At 32.0% G+C, this 22,083-nt stretch overlaps 1 protein-coding gene across 1 annotated transcript; it reads right to left on the minus strand.

Annotated features, from left to right (window-relative positions):
* Window positions 1–8,358: 8,358 nt before the first annotated feature.
* Window positions 8,359–16,054, minus strand: LOC127719272 (transmembrane emp24 domain-containing protein A-like). Its single transcript, XM_052225287.1, has 4 exons — window positions 15,839–16,054; window positions 13,376–13,493; window positions 11,882–12,033; window positions 8,359–8,814 (listed from the first exon to the last, which is right to left on the minus strand). Exons 1-4 carry the CDS (start codon window positions 16,052–16,054, stop codon window positions 8,587–8,589), a joined length of 714 nt encoding a protein of 237 aa, XP_052081247.1. The 3' UTR covers window positions 8,359–8,586.
* Between the last annotated feature and the right edge of the window lie 6,029 nt (window positions 16,055–22,083).

Genomic DNA, 22,083 nt, shown 5'->3' on the forward strand with positions numbered 1-22,083 from the left:
TATTCGAGCGTCACGATGACTCTTTTGTAGACAACACGTGCGTCTGGCATACACAATTTTAATCCTGGTGTCTATGATGAGTTTATTTATGGAAATATAAAAACATTGACAGATCACGGAAGATTCATAAGAAGTTTAAAAACTCTACAGTTATAATAAACTTTGGCCTACTGTTTCACTGAGTTGACATCTGCTTTGCTTTTCTGAACTTAATAAAACCACTACAGCTCTAGGCCTGGTATTATCACCAAATTTCCCAACACTGGTTTAAGAAGAGACTATTCTCCACTTATGACTGCCTCTGACTAACAATTTATGATTTTCAATATATATATCAGTCAAAGACAGTAATATACGGTTTCTTGGAGATGTAAGCAATTTCCTTAATGCTCGATAGTTTTTGCTAATGGTGGACATGCTGTTTACGAATTGACTCCTGTATTAGCCAAAGACATGTATAAACTTCGGAATCCACCTCTTTATCATAAATGTTGGCCATAATCATCAACTATAGACATATAATAATTAAAAGCATGCTTCTTCTGTCAACACAGAATATATATAAAAATGTTATCTTATTTTGAATAAATATTTTCTTATATTTTACTTCAATTTTTAAATTCTACGGTTGTCCGCTATTTTTAGCAGATTATATCATATGTAGTGTCAGTTGTTTAGTTTAAACAATATTTATTCAGATAAATCATCACATAACGATATAATAGAATTGAAATAAATATTTAGGATTCAGAAACAAGCAAATGTGCTTTCCTATTGCACAAATAATACACTTATTGAACAATACATGAATATAAATACTGACATTTTCTGTAATAAATATATAAATATGAAAAAGGTGAAAAATACAAAAGAGAAAAAAAAAAATAAATAAACATGAATTTTTGTAATGTATACAGTGTGAAATGCTTGGGTTCTTATTGAATGATGAAGCAGTAACATCAAGGGTTAAAACGTTAAACTTTGCTTTTGATAATGTATTTTTGTGCGCTATTTATAGTAGATTATATCATATGTAGTAACAGTTGTTTGAATAAATAAGGTTTTTGATAAGATGTAAACCGCTATGATAACGTTAATACACGAATGTGACCTTTACTTTTTTTTTTTTTTTTTTTTTTTGTGTGTCTTTAGATCAACTTTTTTTGTTTTTGAACATAAAATATTTATCAATACAATACAAAATTGGAGTAGCCACTTGCAAAAGTCAAGTGCGATTTCGAAAAAAACAAAGATCGGGCAAGTATATGCAAAATTTTTAATTAAATCCCTAATTTCTGAGACACAGATAATTGAATAATAATGTTTTAATCCTTAGCACATTCGGATCTCAATCAAGCATGTTTTAAACAATATAACAGATTCGGATCTCAATCTAGCATGTTTTAAACAATCTATCTGATATCCCGGCATTAACCGCAGATGATGCCCTTCGGAACGAAGTAAGTGAAATTCAAACTTTTTCTTATCCAATCCTATGGCTTCCAACTTTTTCAATAACAATTTCCTTGCTTTAGGTGAGAAATGAGACCCTCGCAACGTTATTGATAGAGTTTGAAGTTTTTGCAATTTGTAATTTGTCGAAAAATGTAATTTTCATCACTGAGTTCCATTTTTGCTAATAATGTATATAATTAGATAATATCTTTATACTGACCATGTATTTTAAGAACATTGCTTCCGTCATTTCCTTGTCTGTATTTGTCCGTTTTGCTTTTTTCTATAAAATCGACACATCAGTGGAATGAAATTGATCGTCACAGGAACAAATATTTATTAATTCAGAAAATCTCATAAACCCAACATAACCTATCAAACATAACCACCTCATACAGTATTCACTGAACTGAAACCTGTTAGCCATTTTTCAAATCTTGTGAAGTTGCGGCCATTAATACATCATCATCGGCGTACCGTATGACATTCATTGTATGTAAACATTCTGTTCACTATCTATATAGTCAAAAAAGCAATTTCAACACTGATATATTTTTACTAGAGAGGAAATGTTTTAAGTCATTTAAAAATAAGGAGAATAGAAAAGGGGATAAAGTTTTCATCCTGTATGACCCATTGTCACATCGAAAATATTCAGATGTATGGTTATTGTAGGAAATACAGGACTTACTGTTGCTGTACATATTGTAAATGACTAAATAGTAAAGATAGGAGCTGTGATATTATTATTAATGAGACAATTATCCACCAGATTTCATATGAAGTAGAAGTAAGTAATTGCAGGCAACCTTATGGCCTTCAATAATGAAAAAAAATATACAGTCGGATATAAAAGGCCACAACATGAACAATGTGAAACAATTCATACGAGAAAACTAACGGCCTATTCTATAACAAAACAATTTACGAAAAACAAATATAACAGACAAGAACCAACGAAAACCTACTACAGGCTCCAGACTTGGGGAAAAGCACATAAAGAAAGTGGCGGGGTTAAACATGTTTGTGAGCGCTCAACCCTCCCCCTACCTGAAACAGTGGTGCAACAGTACAACATAAGAACATACTGTTAAATCAGTAGCGGTTGGCTTAACTCAAAAGATCGGTACCAGATACAAAAACAACTAGCATAAACAAAAGACTCTAAGAGCCAAAATAAGGCTACTCACAGTTCCTGAAAGCTGGTTCAAAGCGAATTATAACTAATGAATAAATCATGTTCTCCTATTTATATGATTCAGCAACATTTTATAAGGTAATGCGTTTCTCAACACATTGTTGAATTCCTTCTCAAAGTGTATGAATGCACTAAATAATATTTTTCTATTAAATTTCAGGTCTTCTTAAAGTAGATATAATGTGAATATCTTATCCATGGTGGAATATATTTGTCGAAACCTGCCTGGTTCTCCTGTGTGTATTGGAATTCTTCAGAAAAATTATTCAGTTTTTTATTTAGTCCAGCAGTGAGGAATTTTTCCAAGACAGCTGACAATAGTAACGGGTTTATAGTTTTTTTTAGATCATTGACATTTTTTAAAATTCTTATTCTGAAAGTTACTAAACTTTGTGGTACAAGGCCCTTTTCAAATATCAAATTGAAAATCTGTTCGTATAATTATGTGCATCAACTGATTTGGTGTGGATTTTATACATTCATTGAGAATTTTATCTCCTCCACAAGATTTGCCATGTTTAATACAGGCACCGGATTTCTTCCTTGGTATTTCAAGCGTTGAATTGCTCATTTTACTGTTCAGTATGTATTGGGTTGACCGTGAAACTGCTAGAGTCCGAACAACAATTATACATGGAACTTTAAATGGCTAGTGGAGATCACCTGTTGCTTCCAACAACATAATTTAGTAAACATTATCATTAAAGGCAATGCTAACAATTTCAGGCATGTTGGTGTATTTGCATATCTTATCCTGCTTTTCATTTTTGCTTTTTATAGTTTCTATCTATAGTTTTCAAGATAATAGGCAAAAACATGGTAAAAAAACATCTTTTAAGGCCAATAATTCTTAAAAGGAGTTGACTGATGATTTGGGCCATTATGACTTATTGTAGATACTGTTTTGCTGATCATTTTTACTATTAAATTCTCTATGATAGTTTTTACAAAAATGAATTTTTGGTAAAACTCGTCATTTAAGGGCAAAAACTGCTATTCAGAGTTGACCAACCATTTCTGCATTATCGACGTAATAGTGCCATTTTTAGTGGATATTGTTTCTGCTGCTTAATTTGGCTAAAACATGTTACTATCTATTTATGATAGTCTTCAACATAATTGGCAATAACACTTAAAATTGAAGAAAACAAATCGTCATTTAATGGTCATAACTCCTATAAAGAGTCAACTGAAAGTTTCGGCCATTTGACGTATTTGTAAATTTTGTCTTGCTGATTATTTTGGCTGAATAAAGTTTTGCTCTATCTTCTATAGTTTTTAAGATAAAAGGTAAAAATAAAAAAAACAAACTATAGTAAAATTCATCAGTTAAGGTCCATAATCCTGATAAGAACTCATCTGATGGTTTTGATGTAATTAGGGAGTATGAAGATCTCATCATTCTGAACATATGTGCCCCTGTTTGATTTTCTGTATCTATAGCAGTTTCAAGATAATAAACAAAATTTGCATTTTACCCCTATGTTCCATTTTGTGTCATGTCGGTCATGTTCGTTGGCAAGCGGTGTCGTCGGACAGAAATTTTAAACAAGATATCGCAAGGATGATTGTGGCTAAGTTTAGTTCTAATTGCCCAGTAGTTTCAGAGATTTTGTGTAAAAGTTAACGGACGACGGACGCCAGCTAATTGTGGGGGCAGGTGAGCTAATACGACTCAAGTGCACATGACAGCAATGACTCGATGGACTTAAACTACTAACACACTCCCCGTGCATGACATTCTACCCATATTCAGTACTGTAAGACCTGTCTATGAATATCTATCTATGTACCTTAAAACACAACACACATGTATCGATATATGTAACGCTTAAATACAATGTAGTAAGTACAGGGAATGATATTACTTATTTGAAAATATATTTATTGTTTGCTTACAAAACAATTAACAGTTATCAAAGTCAACAGATTTATGTATTTCGTTATCATATGATAAATTATAAATACTATTTTTAAGGAATATTTTTAATTATAAATTCCCCTTAATGTATTTATTAGACAATAAGTCATTATTTTTGTCTTTTATTTGTTAGTGTTACAGGTACGTTTCAAAGCACTTTAAATGCTACTTTAGATAGTAAAACAAACAACAATTTATTTACAGGAAGACATTAGACAGAGGCATTTCTTAAAAACCAATTCAATCAAAAAATAAACAATGAATTAATTTAAGGTAGAAAGCATCCAAAAATCTATTGGAATTATGGTAATAAATTAAAGAATCATAAACATTTCAGTGACATCGCAGAAAGAATAAGGATTGGTACTATCTTTTTAGACATAAATAAATATAGTTCTTTGTATATATGAAATGATCATATATTGGTGGTAGCTTTGAAAACAAGATTTACAATTATCTCAGGTTTACAAAGTTATAAGATGTCTTTTTGACATATGTGAAGACTGTAATGTAAGGATTAATTTCAATCATAAATATCCATTAATGTATTTTTTCAGACACTTAGAAGTCAATACCTTTTCTTTTCTTATTATTGTAAAAGTACAGTTATCTAAGTTGAAGAAATTTATGAGTTGCCTTTTCGATATTTCGTTATAACTTAATAAAGTACATTTGTAAAGACGATAATTTAGATGTGTTTTTTTTTCATCATAAATATCGTTGCTGTATTTTGTTTAGACACTTCGAAGTCGTTATTTTTCTTTTTTTTTTATTGATTCTGAGATCGTGTGTATATTTAAAGGTTCTTTAAACAATTCTCAATTCTGGAAAACATACATGTACAACAATTGATTTACAAGAAAGTTTAGACAAAGGTGATTCTTACAAACCAATTCATACCAGACATTACAACAATAAAAAAAATAAATCAAAGACATTATTCATCCTAGAATGCGTATTTAGCCAGGTAGGTATCCGCTTAGCCATCATGTAGCCATGAGACTTTTTTCAAAACACTTTGTGTACTTTAAACTGGTAAGAGGACTAAAATGCAAAACTAATAATTCGCTAAAAAATTGTTAGATAATTTAAGTTTTCGCTCAATGAGTTTATAAATTTGGCGATAAAACGAATTAAACTTTGGCGCTTAACCGAACAATTCTTATCCCTGAAATGCCCTCCGCCGCCTCAGATGGGTACCCACGTTTTAACCCGATTAGTTGATTTCAAATTTTTATAATACTTTTATTTAAATAAGTTCCTTCAAAATGGTACTCAAAAATTACATAACAAAGTTATCGCAAATCTCAAATAATAAAGGAACTCAAATGTAAGCATAATACAATATATTAATACTGAAATGTAATTGAATCAAGCAACTAAATTACCTTACCTACTACAATAGATATATGTATATTTTGTCAATATACTTTTTATCTAAGGAGAGTATGTTTACTCATAAAACTGTTTTATCCCATAAGGTTTCAAAGTTCCCCTATCAATCCTCGGGCAATAAAAAATGCTCATGTGGAATATATAAATACACACCAACATCCGTTCGGAATGGGAATGTGTGATCAAATGCGACGTGTCTGGAGAACTGCGTTCTCCGCACGTCAAAGTACCATTGCGACAACTGTTTAGGGGTCTTTATAGGTGCCACTATCCAACATCCCCTCATTTTTCAGTAGTTGTCAAAATGTCCCGCCCTTAATGCACAGTCAAACGGATCTTTAACGCCCATTTATTAGTTTTATTGTCAATTTGTTCGATTCCTTCATGTGTCGCAACCTGGCGTTAATTTTATATCTGTTCCGCGTTGTTGTTTTTGTCTGTTTGCTTTTCAGATAAAGGAGTAATATTTTGTTGATGTACACATGTACATTTTAAGTCATTACTAGTCCAGACTTTTGAAAGTTGAAATGTAATATGAACTTTAAATTTTTCTATTTATTAGTCCTTTCATGTATACATATAAATAACACTTTATACATGAGTTGAGTCCGAAGTGAGTTTTTCCTAATTCATCTCCATTTGGAACCCTAAAAGCCAAAAGTGTGAAAGCCAAGGATGTAAAAGAACTTGAAAACGTGTAGTGTTATATGACAAAAAATGACTGAAAAGAATAGCCAAATACATCTGGCGTTTTCTGAAATTTAAGAACGTAATGTGCCTATAAAAATCATACCTTCCTTTACTTTCATATTGGCTACTGTATAGGTTTCATACAGTTCTGTGAATTTTAAGTTGCCTCCCTTTAGTGAGTTAACGTCGTTTTTAGATACTTGAAATATTTCTTTTTCAAAATCGTTGTCGCACCTGAAACACTCTGGTCTACTCAGAATCCTACACCAGGTGCTATGCATATTATTATGATTCTAAATCTAGCGTTTCACAAAGAAATATATCATTGAATAAAAAAATCATAACATTAAAAAAATCAGTGTCTGTGTTTATTTAATGTAGTCTAATCGAAATCTTTCATTTTCGTCAAATCATTCTTGTATTCAATATCCAGTAATAAACAAAATTAAATGTTGAAAGACATAGACTTAGGGCGATTAAAGCCTAACATAGTGTTTAGACAATCTTACGAATCATATTTTGACCTCAGAATCTTTTAGCTTTTAGTTTCGGTTTGGATGCTGTATCTCCGAGTATATCTTGAATTGAGAATGGAAATGGGGAATATGTCAAAGGGACAACAACCCGACCAAAAAGCAGAAAACAGCCGAAGGCCACCAATGGGTCTTCAACGCAGCGAGAAATTCCCCACCTGGAGGTGGTCCTCAGCTGGCCCCTAAATAAAATTGTGTACTAGTTTAGTGAAAATGGACGTCATACTAAACTCCAAAACATATAAATGAACTAAAATTAGAAAACATACAAGACTAACAAAGGCCAGAGGCTCCTGACTTGGGACAGGCGTAAAAATGTGGCGGGGTTAAACATGTTTTGTGAGATCTCAACCCTCCCCCTATTCCTCTAGCCAATGTAGAATAAAGAAACACATAGCAATATGCACAGTAAAACTCAGTTTGAAAGAAGTCCGAGTCCGATGTCAGAATAGGTAACAAAAGAAATTAAGCAAAATGACAATGATATGATACATAAATTAACAAAGGACTACTAGCAGTTACTGAATCTGTATACCCATATCCCTTGATTTGAAAAACAGAGGCGACAGATACCAAAGGAAACTAAAGACTGAGCAACAGGAACCCTACCATAAACCAGTGGTCATCTCAGGTGCTCCGATTGGGTAATCAGATCGTGCTCCACATGTGGCAATTGTCGTAATTACAAACCTGATGATAAGTCTATTTCGGTAGGTCACATTCAAGGGAAAAGAGGGTGGGATTGTGGTTACAACGATTGGAACGTATCAGTCGTCATTTGTGAAACAGATATTTCATAACGGTCAGCCAACTCGATATTGCGTTCGTAAAATGTTCGATGAGATCACTTTAACTTCACCAATTGGAACAAGAGAATAGCATATTAGGTAAAAATTTCTTGTCTCAAGCGATACATTTTTGTACATTAAAAAGTGTAATGCAGAAGTAACTCGTCATTGAGCAGAGAAATATTTGCAGGAGATATTAAATCCACCATTTTCTACACAAGGAAATGCCTGTACAAAGTCAGGAATATGATAGTTGTTTTCCATTCGTTTGATGAGTTTGAGCTTTTGATTTTGCCATTTTTTAAGGGACTTTCCGATTGGCATTTTCCTTGGAGTTCGATATTTTTGTTATTTTACTTTTTAAAAGTTAAACACAAATTGAGCGATTTTTTTTAATTCAATTATTACAAAAAATCAACAACGGTACTATTTTTCAGTTTCCTCCATATGTTATTGTTTAGTCGTTTGGCGAGCGTTGGTATTAATTCAATTCTATAATTTTTATATTGTTTATCGTCTTTTTTGTACTATCAGTTGTAGTTACACACTCATGTAAAATATTATGTTCAAAACAACTTCTAACATAATAAATATTGTTCTTTTGTTTTACCCACTAGGTTTTCTTGTAACATGTGGAATTCTAAAAAGTCTTCTTACACAAAAAACCTGGAAACCGGAAGTGCAAACGATAACGGAAATTTGAAAAATTGACCACCAACTAATATAGTCGTTATTTCCGCGGATGAAATAGTTGTCTTTAATCACATTCATTCTTATATGGGTTTGGTGTTGTTTGACTGCTTCGATCGAATTCTGAACGGATGTGACTGTCCTCTGAAAAAAGGAGTAAAATGAAAGAACAATGTAGTGCGGATGTTGGGACAGTCATTTTTCGATCAACCTGTATGCCTTTAAACTGTTGAAGATGAAAAATAATTTGAAGTTTGTCTTGTAATTTTTGTTAAAAAAGAAGGCTCTTTAACTTTTTTCTACGTCCATACATGACAGCTTTAATTTCACTGTTAAAGTTAGCTGTTATCCGGGCCTTGCGGTCATTATAATATTGACTACGATTATCGTAATTAGAATCAATAATCAACCAATCAAAATACTGGATTTGATATTTTGAAGACGTTGCGCACGATGTTGGTACCAATTCCATTTTGCTATAGATTAGCATAAAAATAAATACGTAGACTGGTCAGATCGATAAAAATATAGTGATTTCTGATTGAATTCATTCCATTAGACTTGAAATTAAAGAAAAAAAGGAACCGAAATTTAAAATACCAGGAATTATAACACTTAATTATCACATTTTTACGCAAAAACATAATGTCCAACGTTTCATTTTGTGTGCAAAAGATCAGAGTTCCGTTTCTCTTCTTCGGTATTTTTTCTCTGATCATCGTAAAACTTCACAATAATATTGCTTTTGTTATAATTATTCGCGTGTTAAAGCAAAATCAATATCACTGAAACCGTAATCCGGAAAATGTTATTTTTGTAAACGGTCTGAAAAATGTCCAACCGTATGCAAAGTAAGTATATTTCGGGTTTGCGCATTTATACCGTGAAATTGAAAAAGCTGAGAGAAAAAATATTTATTATATTTTGATAGTTTTTTTACTTTTCTCCTGGTTCATGATATTTTTTTGCCGGAAACCATGCGTTTCTATTGCAATGACTTCAAAAAGTATAGCCATCTTGTCCCAACGAAAAAAACGCTGTATTTTCTTTAAAATTGAGGTTTTAACCAGCTGTCTATCAAATAAGCATAGTTAGATCATAAAAAATAAAACTTGGCGGTAAAGGTTTTTCTGTTTTTCTTCTTAAACAATATAGTGTTTAATATGTTTTCGTTAGGCAACAAGGTTTTTAGATCGTTTCAAAAAGTATAGCCGTTTTGTCCCAACGTTCGCAAAACGTAATTGATGTCATGCTCTGGTTTTTAATTTTATACCGTAAGTATATGTTTCCAGTTTAATTCGAATGAAAATAAAAATACATGTATAAATTACAATACAACCAATGTATGAGAAAGGAATAGTTTAAGTTTAAATTCAAATGTTGACCAAATGAGATCGATATAAAAAAAATATCGGGATCTTAGGGGTTTTTTTTTATAGCATATTTGTTTTATATAAGGAACATTGTCTGTCTGCAAGTTTTAAATCGTCAAAAGTAACATGTATATTTTTTTGTTAATAAAATAAAATAGAGAAAACCCATTGCTGGCAATTATAACAAACAAAGATATGCCACAAAAATACGGAAATGAGAAAATTTAAAACATGAGTCCCGAATGTTTAACTTCCTTAATATTTTGCGACAAAGAAAGCATCGGGAAATGATAAAATATAGAAAGGAAACGGAAACGGGAAGAAATGCAACAAAAGGAATAAATATGCAAACAATAGGAGAATATGAATTCAAAATCTAATTTATATTAAAAATAAATCTGTGTAAATTTGGACGTTATTGTATCGGATTCATTAATGCGAACTGCTGCCGAAAGGAAAATTATCAATTATGGCCTGGAAAGACTGACAACTCCTGTAAATGAATTTCATTAAAAAATAATCTATACGACCACTTTGAGTTTTATTTGTAAATTTATGCATTTTTTCAGACAAACCGAAATCGGTTACCAAATTCACAACAGTAAATTGACATCATCAATAATATGCTTGAACGCCTGAAACTTTCTTTGAAATCGTCGAAATCGCCTTATTTTGAGGAACGTCGTGAAACGCTAAGTAGTACCAATATCGTGCGCAACGTCACTGCGAGTCCTGGGCGATTTTAATTAGCTGGAGTGTGCAGTTTATTTATTGAATACGTGAAATGTGGTCGAAATATGCAAAGGTGGTACTTTAACCCTACACTATTTTGTGCATAATCCAACTTTTTATGAATAAAGATAATAGTCGGCGCTTTTGGGTTTGGGACTTAGATTTGTTTGGGCCAAACGTAAGATGTAGTAACAAGCAACACTTCTTAGCAACCATAGTGATTAAGACAAGCAAACTTTTAAGATATTCAAAATAAATTGCATAAAAAAAACTAATTGAAATGCGAAACTAAGCATAGATAATCCATGAAAAATAATTTGAAGTTTGTCTTGTAATTTTTATTAAAAAAGAAGGCTCTATAATTTGTGTCTACGTCCATACATGACAGCTTTAATTGCACTGTTAAAGTTAGCTGTTATCCGGGCCTTGCGGTCATTATAATATTGACTACGATTATCGTAATTAGAATCAATAATCAACCAATCAAAATACTGGATTTGATATTTGGAGCACACATTTTGGACTGCGAGTCCTGGGCGAAGTTTAATAAGCTGGAGTGTGCAGTTTATTTATTGAATACGTGAGATGTGGTCGAAATATGCAAAGGTGGTACTTTAACCCTACACTATTTTGTGCATGATCCAACTTTTTATGAATAAAGATAATAGTCGGCGCTTTTGGGTTTGGGACTTAGATTTGTTTGGGCCAAACGTAAGATGTAGTTACAAGCAACACTACTTAGCAACCATAGTGATTAAGACAAGCAAAATTTTAAGATATTCAAAATAAATTGCATAAAAAAAAATAATTGAAATGCGAAACTAAGCATAGATAGTCCATGTGAAAGATGTCTGGTATATTTATTTCCAGTTGATTTCACTATTCAAATTAATGAATGAATAATAAATTCATCGTTATTTCTACATCATGCAGAAAATGGCCATCAAATGACTTTAGGACTTAGTGTACAGGGATGCGTATAAATCTGCTCTTAATAAAGAAAAACCTTACCCAAGGAATAGAAATATGTACAGTACAGGTATTATTTACGGTGTTGGTTTTATTGTGTAAAGAAAGTAAAACAAGTAATAAGAAAGATTTCTTACAGTAAAATAAGTAACGGTTGAACTGACACTGTTAATTTCCTTTTGATATTGGTACCAGTCGCTCATTACATACGTCATCATGTAAAAATAAATCAACTTCGAACCATACATATTTCTGCTAACAAAGTTATCTATACATATCGTATATATTCCTGTAATATATAAAATAGAATTCTGTAAGATCCTTTTTAGGGAATTATCCTTTTGCGAATACTATTTCCGGTTTGTTTTGCACCTTCCATCAACAACAATAGATTATTAACTTGATGCTTACACAAGCTTGCTAAGTTTTATGTCTGTTAGAAATGTTGCTCAAAGAAAAATGTATAAATCAATTCTTTGCCACCCTAACCCAACTTTGAAATTGCAAAATAAAGGTAAATACTAAAATTTCATCAATTGATTCAAAGTTATTGAAATTTTAGTTGACTTTTGATCGGGTTTTGCTGTTCTGTTTAAACTCTTTACGTTTTGGTGCTTTCAAACGTTTTATATTTTGACTTTCCTCACTACTGTATTGTTAAATCAGAAATACGGGTAGTGAGTACTGAAATCGGTATCATACGTTGATAGGCAGACTCCGAAACAGTCTGCTGGTGACGCTGACTATAAATTAACCGAAGCAACGTCGCCACTTCTTCGGAGTAAGGTCAATAGGATGACAGTAAAGAGAAGTGATCTGTTTGATATCTTTGTAACGTAATAAACATGTAAAAATCGCAAATGTGGCCATTTAAAGTAATCTGTAGTTCAGTAAGAGCTTACCTTTCTCAAAATTATTTGGGTGACCATTTAGTTCTTTTAAACAGTTTCATACTAAATGTGTTTTTGTAAGGTTTGTCAATCATACCTAAGTATATTATAAAGGTAATTATCTCAAAATGAGACTGGTTTTGCCTCTCTCCTTTAAATTCCAGAAGTTTGAGGCATATATACAAAATAAAATTCAACAATATTATTGGTCAGAAGTAGCCTCATCATATACCTTCTCCCTAAGTTCTACAGATTACACATGGAATTTGAATTCTACGATCTATCGTTGTCAGTCGTAGGTTTTTTTTCATTTTTTATTATTATTATTTTTAATGAATGTAACATGATGCTGATTTTTGTATCTAAAAATACTAATTTCCTCGCTCATATTAAGCAGCACAAACGGATAAAATTGTATGCTTCTGGCTAAGTTAGACAAATATAGTTTAAAAAGCACCTGCTACTTACTTCGATTGCGTAGAAGCCGTAATAAATAAAACATTAAACATAATCATAAACTGGTGTAAAATATCTCTTTCTTTTCGAAAAAGATACTATATATGAATTTACCCTCTGTACGCTCAGAAATATCAAACTCTCAAAATTCTCGTGTTAAACAAATAATACTCAAATCGCTTCAGATTAAGTTACAATCAATAGCTTGATTTTCAAATAAACCGGGGTTCATTGTATCTTTTTAACGAGCTAACGCTTATCCATCGCATCTCAAACACTTAATACCTTCAAATGTAATTTTGTTCTCAAAATAGCCACTTGTTACCGAATGTTTCGCATCTACTTGGTTATTGTTAGGATCCCATATCACTACATCAACCAATTTATCAGAACCACGTAAAACCTGGAATAAAACAGTAAACGAGAACATTTGTAAAAGAGAATAACTTAAAGTAGTAAACATGTTTGCCCTTGAGTGTTTCAGTGAAGGTTATCTCGAACAAACTCCCTGTAAGACTGGTTCCCTGTCCTTTATCTGTCTAGCTCTGACAATTGTAAGCTTGACAGCTTGACAAAGGTGACACAGATACCCGTATGTTGCAAGGGAGGAACTAGCCGAACACTTTGTGCGATTTTATAATACGTTTTTACAACCTTTGCCGTTGGATAGTATATCCCGAGGATACCGTTCGCCCATTAGTTCAGTAAAAAAAATATATTGTAATAAGATTCTTTTTTCCTGATCATAGCATGTCAAATGTACTTACCAAACTACTATGCAGGAGAATTTAAACAGAACATGTCCTAACACTAATTCTCAGGAAATAGGGACCGTTTGTCTTAATTATACTTGGAAAATAGATTTGTGTAAAAAAAAACTTTGATTATGCACAAATGATTCATAAATATATGATTCCAAAGAGGCGGCTCTTAACTCTTTCTGTAAAAAATAATATTGATAGTCAAGATTATGCCGTAAGGGTCCCTTTTCCACATAACAGATACGTTACCGTCTTGTCTTATTATTTTAGAAAATGAAATTTCATACAAAGTGGCTTTGATTCAATTTTTTAAAAAGTTATTTGCTTTCGTCAATATTTATGTGATGTTACACACTAACCTAAGTGATTTAATTTCAGTTTTTATATTTTCTTCTGCCACTGAAGACAGGGCTGGACTAGATGCCACCACCTCTGGTATTGGGTCTTAAACGTCCAATGGTTGCATTTTCATAGTAGCTAGTGCATGGATATCAACAAGATTTATAACAATTAAGATAAAAGACGAATTTAAACTATAACACAACGGCCTTATCTATGACAAATCAATAGACAAAAAATATATGACAGACAGCAACCAACGACAACCTCCAAAATACAGGCTCTGGACTTCAGACAGGTACATAAAGAATGAGAAGGGGTTAATATATTTGTGCTGCCACCCCTTAGCCTAGGACAGTTGTATAACAGCACAACATTAAAACAAACTGTACAACATCAGTTGGAAATGGCTTGAGTCATAAACTTGTCACTGAGCACAGAAAATCCAACTTACATGAAGACAAAAGACACAAAGTGACGATCTAAGAGTACTCGCAGTTACTGAAAACTAGTTCAAAGCCAATAAGGATTAATAAATACATCATGGTCTCCCAGACTAAAGTATCAATCAGTACACATCCAACGGATTTAGTGTTAAGACAACATAATTGGCATGAGAAAAGAATGACCTTGTGCTAGCTATATATATGCCTATACTAAGTTAAATGCACAAACCTAAAAAAAAAAAACAAGTAAAGGGACCGGCACATTTTTCGAACTCTCTATGTGGTTTAATTTAATCGTGCTTATTTCATATGCGGATGGTTATTGGTAGATCCCATACTGGATCATGCCACAAAATTACATGTATAGTAGCAAAGGTAATTTCTGTTTTTTAACCGATCAAGCAGCAAATACAAGCTGGTCGCCTCTGAGTCAACATATTATGTTCGGATTGGGTGAATGTCTCAATGCAGACTGTTATCTTAATTAGTAGATTTCACGCAAAACATCTTCAATTTGAAAAGTTTAAAAGGCAAAATCCAATAAAATCATGACACCATACAAAGAAAGTTTACCTATCCATTAAGACAGGTAATCCTTGAGTTGGATGAAATGGTTGCCGCTGGACGTTAATAAAACAAATGTCAATCAAATACAATCTGAGAAATCTATCTGAGGACTATTACATGTACACGAAAAAGAGGATTAAGAAGTTTACTCTTACTTATAAGTTTGGCAATAAAGCTCCCTTTCGGCCATATTGCATTTAACGTTTCTACGGGTATATACACGCCTGGCTTTCAAATATTTAGCTTGAACGTTCCTAGTGAAAGTCAATGCAGAGAAGCGCTTCAGACGCACGAAATTTAATAAGTGATATGTTTTCATTAAGCTTATCACGGTACGTAGGAAAATATGTTTAAGTAGTAATTTTCAGCCTACAACTTAACAAGAGAAGATTTTTTTCCCGAAATTATGGGCTAAAATAAGAATATAAGAATTCTACGGAGAGTTTACAAGGAGAGATGAATCGACCCTCCACTAGAAGAATTCAAAACGTACAGATAAAAACAAGACTTAGAGAAAATATAGGGACCAGTACATGCCTTCACACAGTAGAAACAAATACGCATGTTTCGATGCGGTTGTCATGACTTCGGCAATATTGACATAAACATAAGAAAAGTTATCTGTTGTGTGTTACCTCAAAAGATAAATGAAGAGTTGCTCCGTTAGCTATTTTTTGGTAAAAACACTGTTCTCGTCCAGAATAAACTTCTATTTTGAATTCGTATGTAACTCCAGGTAATCCATCAAAATCGAAATCTTCGTTTTGTTTGTCTAAAACTTGTTCAGCAGTTAAACACTTAAATATCATTAAAATCAAGTGTTTTGAAATGATAGACGATAAAGACGCCATATTGTATACAAGTTGGTATATTGAGATCGTTTGCTGATAATATATGGAACATTTGTTCAAATTCACACCTGTCCATTTAAATACCATACAGTATATGTAGTGATAGCATTTCCGAAATTTATGAAAGAAAGGAAGAATATCTTATACTCCCCCTCCCAAAAAAAAACCAGCACAATAAAAAAACAACACTAGAAAAAACCAATAAAAAAACAAAAAAAAAAAAACGGCGGGTTTTGTCTTTGAGGTTGCTTTTGTTTGGCGGGTTTATGTTTGCTCCATTTTTTATTTCGTTTTTTGCTTGTAAAGGGAGGGGTGCGAGCGTACACATCTCTCACTTTTATAGTCTTACACCGTCGCTTTCTTTATTACTGTTCTAAATATAATAATAATATGCTAATTTGAGGAGAGGCATGTTGTGTAGTATTTAATAAAAAAAAAAATGAAAAAAAAAAAAAAAAATAGAAAATCAAACTATTTTTCTTAGTCAATGTCACATATTTGTATTGTTCATCATAAAAAAAGATGTGGTATGATTGCCAAAAAGAAACCTTTACACTAAAGTTCAAATGAAGTGGATGTAAGCATTTATAGGCAACAGCACGGCCTTCAACAATGAGCGAGATTCATTCCGTATATTCGGCTATAAAAGGCTTTGTGACTGTATTTGTGTTACATGTGTATTTAGTACCAATCCTAGCAGTATGGTTTGTATTTAACACTAATACATATATTATGCACAATGCGATTTAAAAAGTTCTTAAAACTTTTGCATAGGTGGGATATGGTGGGGTCACCCCAATATTCCTTATTTTTCATTGTTATAAATAGTGTTTGAAAGGTTCTTTATAAATGGTTCTCATTTTGTTTCAGTCAAGGCAAAAAAAAAAAAAAAAAAAAAAAAAAAAATTGCTGCAACAGGTAAACAGGGTATTTTTAGTATGTTCAAACTTTATGAGAAATGCTTTTGGAAGATCCCTACTAATTATGATATTTCTCATTTCACTCTGATAAAACAGTCTAATACATATAACAATTTGCACATCAAATGAAGTTATCTATAATTACATAGCTTCTCTAATGTATACAATATCCAGAATATTACACAATAAACATTAAGAGTCAAAACTATTATATAGGCAACATTAAAAAAAAACTAAATTAAAATGCAAAGCATGAGGGAACGCACCGATATAACACTGTAAAACTCATTCATAAAATTCTTTCTATTATAGCATTGGCACTGTGTATTTTTACAATAATAACTAGTTGCTGGGGTCAAGAAGGTTTAACCCACTCCCCACCCCCCACCCCTAAAAAAACACAAAAAAAACAAAAACACTTTATCATGCTTATACTTGTTTAAATAAAGTATCACTTCTATCCTTTTCTGCTCATCTATTATCCTATTTACAATTAACATAGATATTTAAACAGAACTTGATCAATGTCAAGTTAAAGGTAGCATCAGTATTCAATTGTTTTGAGTTAAAATTCCTAAGCAAGTCTCGATAAGCTGTTTTCTTTAAATGTCATACGTATGATTTCTACTACTATACACTACATTACAATATCATATTATTGAAAAAAATTATCATAATCAAATTATGGCATGTGATGGCAGTGCAGGGATCTACACATATCTACATTGGTGCAACGTTGTTGTTTTGTTGCTGCCTAGTTGACGTTTAAAAAAGATAAGATTGCTGTTTTTATTATATTTTTTATTCGGTTTATTCCCGACGTGATATGTTTATAAATTGGTGTATGTTTATGTTTCAGGGGATTCTTAGGATGTAAGGTGCCATTAAGGTAGATGGGGTGTCTAAATTATAATCCATAGAATTTTTTAATAATTTGCCAAAATGTAGTTTATATCATGCTTTTAAAAAAAAATAATAAAAAGAATGGGTCACGGGGCTTATTTTCACGCTACAGGTTGTGCAAAATTGACAGATTTTGTATAGATTATGCATGGAAAACCCAATTTTCTGCCATAAAACGAAAACTACCCCATAGAACTTTGAGATAAAATATGAGAAGATAGCTATTATATTATGCTTTCAGATAAGAAAAAGAAAAAATGGGGTCACGGGACCCGTTTTCTTGCTACATAATAAAATAGGTAAATTCCTAACGCATTCTATTGTAAAAGTAACTTTATCTGAATTATCTGCCCTTACATTTGAGTTGCCTCCCCTTATGTGGCAAAGTTGGAAAAAATTGAATCAAACAAAAGTATTCTTTTTTTGTAAAATACAACTATAAATATGATAAAACATGTCATTTTCTATATTGAAATGAAAATTCTTACACATGAATTACCTACTACTCTCAAAATTTGCACATTTTCTTAAAGATCTAGACCGATTGTTTTCTGGTATTTCAAAATCCAAGATGGAGGAAGACACCCTATCTACCTTAACAGATGTTTTCAAATGCTGCAGAATTGAAAAAAAAAATTATATAAAAGAAGGAAAATACCATTCGAAAACACCTGTTCATGTAATCTTAATTTCCTTAGAATCCCCTGAAACATAAACATACACCATTTTATAAACTAGAAAACCATCCTTTCGGTTAATATTTGAAAATCAAAATAGTTTATTTATCACACGATATAACATATGGCAAACTGAAAAATCAGGTAGGCTGCTAATGAAACAAGGTTTATCTTTGCTCACCTGAATCAAGAACCATTTGAGCAAAGGACAGCATTCATCAAGTTTTCGAATAAAAGTATTCATATTTCGACTTTATAGTGATTTATTCTTCTAACGTTGAACAGTAGTTTCAATTCAAATTTGACGTTTGTCAAACATATATCACTTTCGTAAAACAAGTTTTGTACGACATTTAAGTATGGTCTACCAATGTGTCTTCCTTTTCATTGCCATGGTTCCATTAAAACAAACATCTTTAACTACCCTCTAATCATTTTATATATCTTATCACTTTTCATGACTAGAAAAATACAAAGATACCACGCGAGCATTCACGTTAATTGATCAACGAAGGAAACAACATGGCCAAACAGACATACACTATACATCAAAACACTACACAGAAAAGGTAAAATATGAGTAACACAAATCCTACTAAAACTGAGCTAATGATTCAGGTGGGGCTTAACTTTGGTTCTCCGCAGAGATCAACAGTTCAAGCAACGCTGGGAAACACCTAACGTGTTAATCATATTATCATCCGTTGGGGAAAACAGTTTAAATATTACATTGGTAGTCTAACCCTAAGTCTTTACAATCGAAAATGCCGAGTGTTCTTGCTAAGCGTACACCCACTCGTTATCCAAAGTATTGAACGACAGGAATCCGTTCGGGGGCAGATCATGAAAAGCACTCACACTTTACACACTACCGCTGCCAAGCTGCTGACTTTGAAGTCATTTTGTTAAGAAGTACAGGAGAAATGGGTGATCGAAATTTTAAAGTTAATTCAAAATATTGAAAATTCAAGTATCGGTAAACAGGTCTGGAAGTATATTTTTTTTATGTCTCTGGAAGAATTTTGTTAAGTTGTCTGGCAGTATATTTTTAAGCTGTCTGGACGTATATTTTTTAAGGTGTCTGGCTGATATGAATTATAGTTCGTACACATTACAATACATTACTGCCAGGCTGCCAACCAAAAATAATATAAAGTAATTCTGTTAATTTTGTAGTACCTGAGAAAATGAGACAGAAATATTTGTTGAACGAACAGACGAACGAACGGACAAGGTGAATGCAATATAGCCTCACTGCTAAAGTATAGGGGTATAATTTCAAAAGCCATCGGAGAAGTGATTTCTTTTTAAAATGACCTTAACACACGATCGAATGAACAAATTTGCCGAAGTTCTGCTTATATTTTTTTATATCGTGAATAATTTACATACAGGTTAAACAACAGAATCCATGCAATCCACAACTATTAAATTTTTACGTGTTCAATAAAGAAAATACAAGCAATCAATATAAAGTCGTATTACATTAGATTTGGAAAAACAATACTTCCAACCCCCCCCCCTTTTCCAACCAAAATGAGATAAAATAAATGAATAAAACTAAAACAAGACAACCCTACTCCAAACAAATTTGTCAACAAAAAGTTATTTATAAAATTTATGATTGGCCAACATAAAAACTGCGAATGAATCAGGGGCTCCCAAAAGATGAGCAGGTTGATCAGGTTGAGCAGATTGTGCACCACTAGTGGCACCCACCATGTTGCTCATCTTTAGTAGATACAATGTATGTCATAAACGAGGAAACTACGAAAAAATGTAAAACATAAAAGGGGAGAAATATCATATTATTGAATATTGAAAAATATAAATTAAACAATGTAATACTCGTGAAATTAATAATTTATCACATTTTAAACAATTTTGCAAAGTAAGAACGGAAGGAGAGATTATTAACTGTGAAACCAGGTGAATCATTGATTGCAAGAAGAACATGTACTGAATTTCTTTAACAGTTTACAGAAATCAAAGAAAAACATCTGTAATATCGTCCTTACATATAATTATATAAATAAATGTTTGTAAAACAGTCAGGAGAGTTCTATACATTTAGGTTCATATTTGAATGAAAGTTAGACACACAAGCAGACGTCAAAATGAATGCCTATTGTATCCTTTGTTTTTGTGCGCTGTTACTTGTACCTGAGACTTTAGGTGATCCAAAAGTTTCTCAGGCAGAATCTTTGCTTACTTGTTCAAAATATGATTTTGAAGAAAAAGTTTTGGAAAAACTAGTTCGACTGGAGCATAAGATAGAAATGTTTGATGAGAAGATTAAAATATGGGAAGATTCGATTTCAACAAAGTTATCAAAGTTTGAAGAAAAAATGGACTCAAACGACGAAACAACTGAAAAATTAAGACTACAGACCAACAACAAAGTTGACAGTTTTAAGGAACAGATGAGAAATATGTCCCAATCGTTGACGTCTAAATCGCAGAAACTTTATGAAGCTGAACATACAAGAGACAGTGAATTTAAATCAATGCAGACTTCTCTCTTGAGGGACAAAGATAATTTCAACGATTCTTTTATTGATATTGTTGAAAACTTCCAACATTTCCAAACTGTCTCAAATAAGAAATTGCAAGACTTGATTGTACAACAAAGAGAAGGTAAGTTTTTTTTTTACAAACGATTAGCAATTCTAGACGTATTTATTTTATTTCGATATATATTTAGCACAACTTCGTTAGTAGCATTGCTATTTTTATCTGAAACAATTTTGAAACTGTTATGCATTTGAATCGGTTCCGAGCATTTGAATTGGTTCTGAATACGAATACGAATACTTTATTTTTCACAAAACTACAATAACATATTTAAAGAGAGCATAAAGGGTCCTTGTAACACTTTTCAATTAAAAATTTGAAAAAGGTTTTTAAACTTTAGCTTTTTTTTTTAATTTTGATCAAAATTTTGTATAATAAAAATTCCAAATATTTTATTTTTCAAATGATAAAATTTTAGAATATAAACTTCGTTTAAAAAATAAATAGTTTAGATATTTAAGCAAACTTAAAATAAATGAACAGCAAGCAGAAATTATTTGTCAACTTTTTGATTACTGCTCTAAATGTTGTTATTAATAGTATATGTATATTTGACTTGGATACCTCTACAAGGAGCTTTATTAATGGTACATTTTTCAGGTGCGGATCCAGGAATTTGAAAAGGTAGAGGCCTAGTTAGCCAACGTTTGGACGGATGCTTGTAGAAAGTATATGCATTTATCAAATATGTAGCACCAGTATGGGTTGGCGGGCTTCCTGTTCTTAAATCCACCTCTTATATTTTTTAAAGCAAATAAAAGGAAACGGGATATTTGATTTTTTTAGTTCCGTATTTGTTATTTGCGCATTTGAAACTTATCGTACGACAATCAAATTTGAACAAAGTACGAGTATGCATTTACGTTCAGTCAGAATGGGGCGTGTAGAAAAAGTTTCACGCTCTCTGCACGTTAACAACTCCTGCAACAACTCGTTGGTTGTCTGTTGCAAGGAA

Source organism: Mytilus californianus, unplaced genomic scaffold, assembly GCF_021869535.1.
Source record: "Mytilus californianus isolate M0D057914Y unplaced genomic scaffold, xbMytCali1.0.p SCAF_11, whole genome shotgun sequence".
Classification (NCBI taxonomy): domain Eukaryota; kingdom Metazoa; phylum Mollusca; class Bivalvia; order Mytilida; family Mytilidae; genus Mytilus; species Mytilus californianus.

Coding starts and splice junctions, on each gene's coding strand:
- LOC127719272 (XM_052225287.1), bottom strand. CDS start 16,054: ATGGCGTCTTTATCGTCTATCATTTCAAAACACTTGATTTTAATGATA. Junction 13,494..15,838: donor CTCTTCATTTATCTTTTGAG/GTAACACACAAC, acceptor GTTTTATTCCAG/GTTTTACGTGGTTCTGATAA. Junction 12,034..13,375: donor GAACAAAATTACATTTGAAG/GTATTAAGTGTT, acceptor TATATATTACAG/GAATATATACGATATGTATA.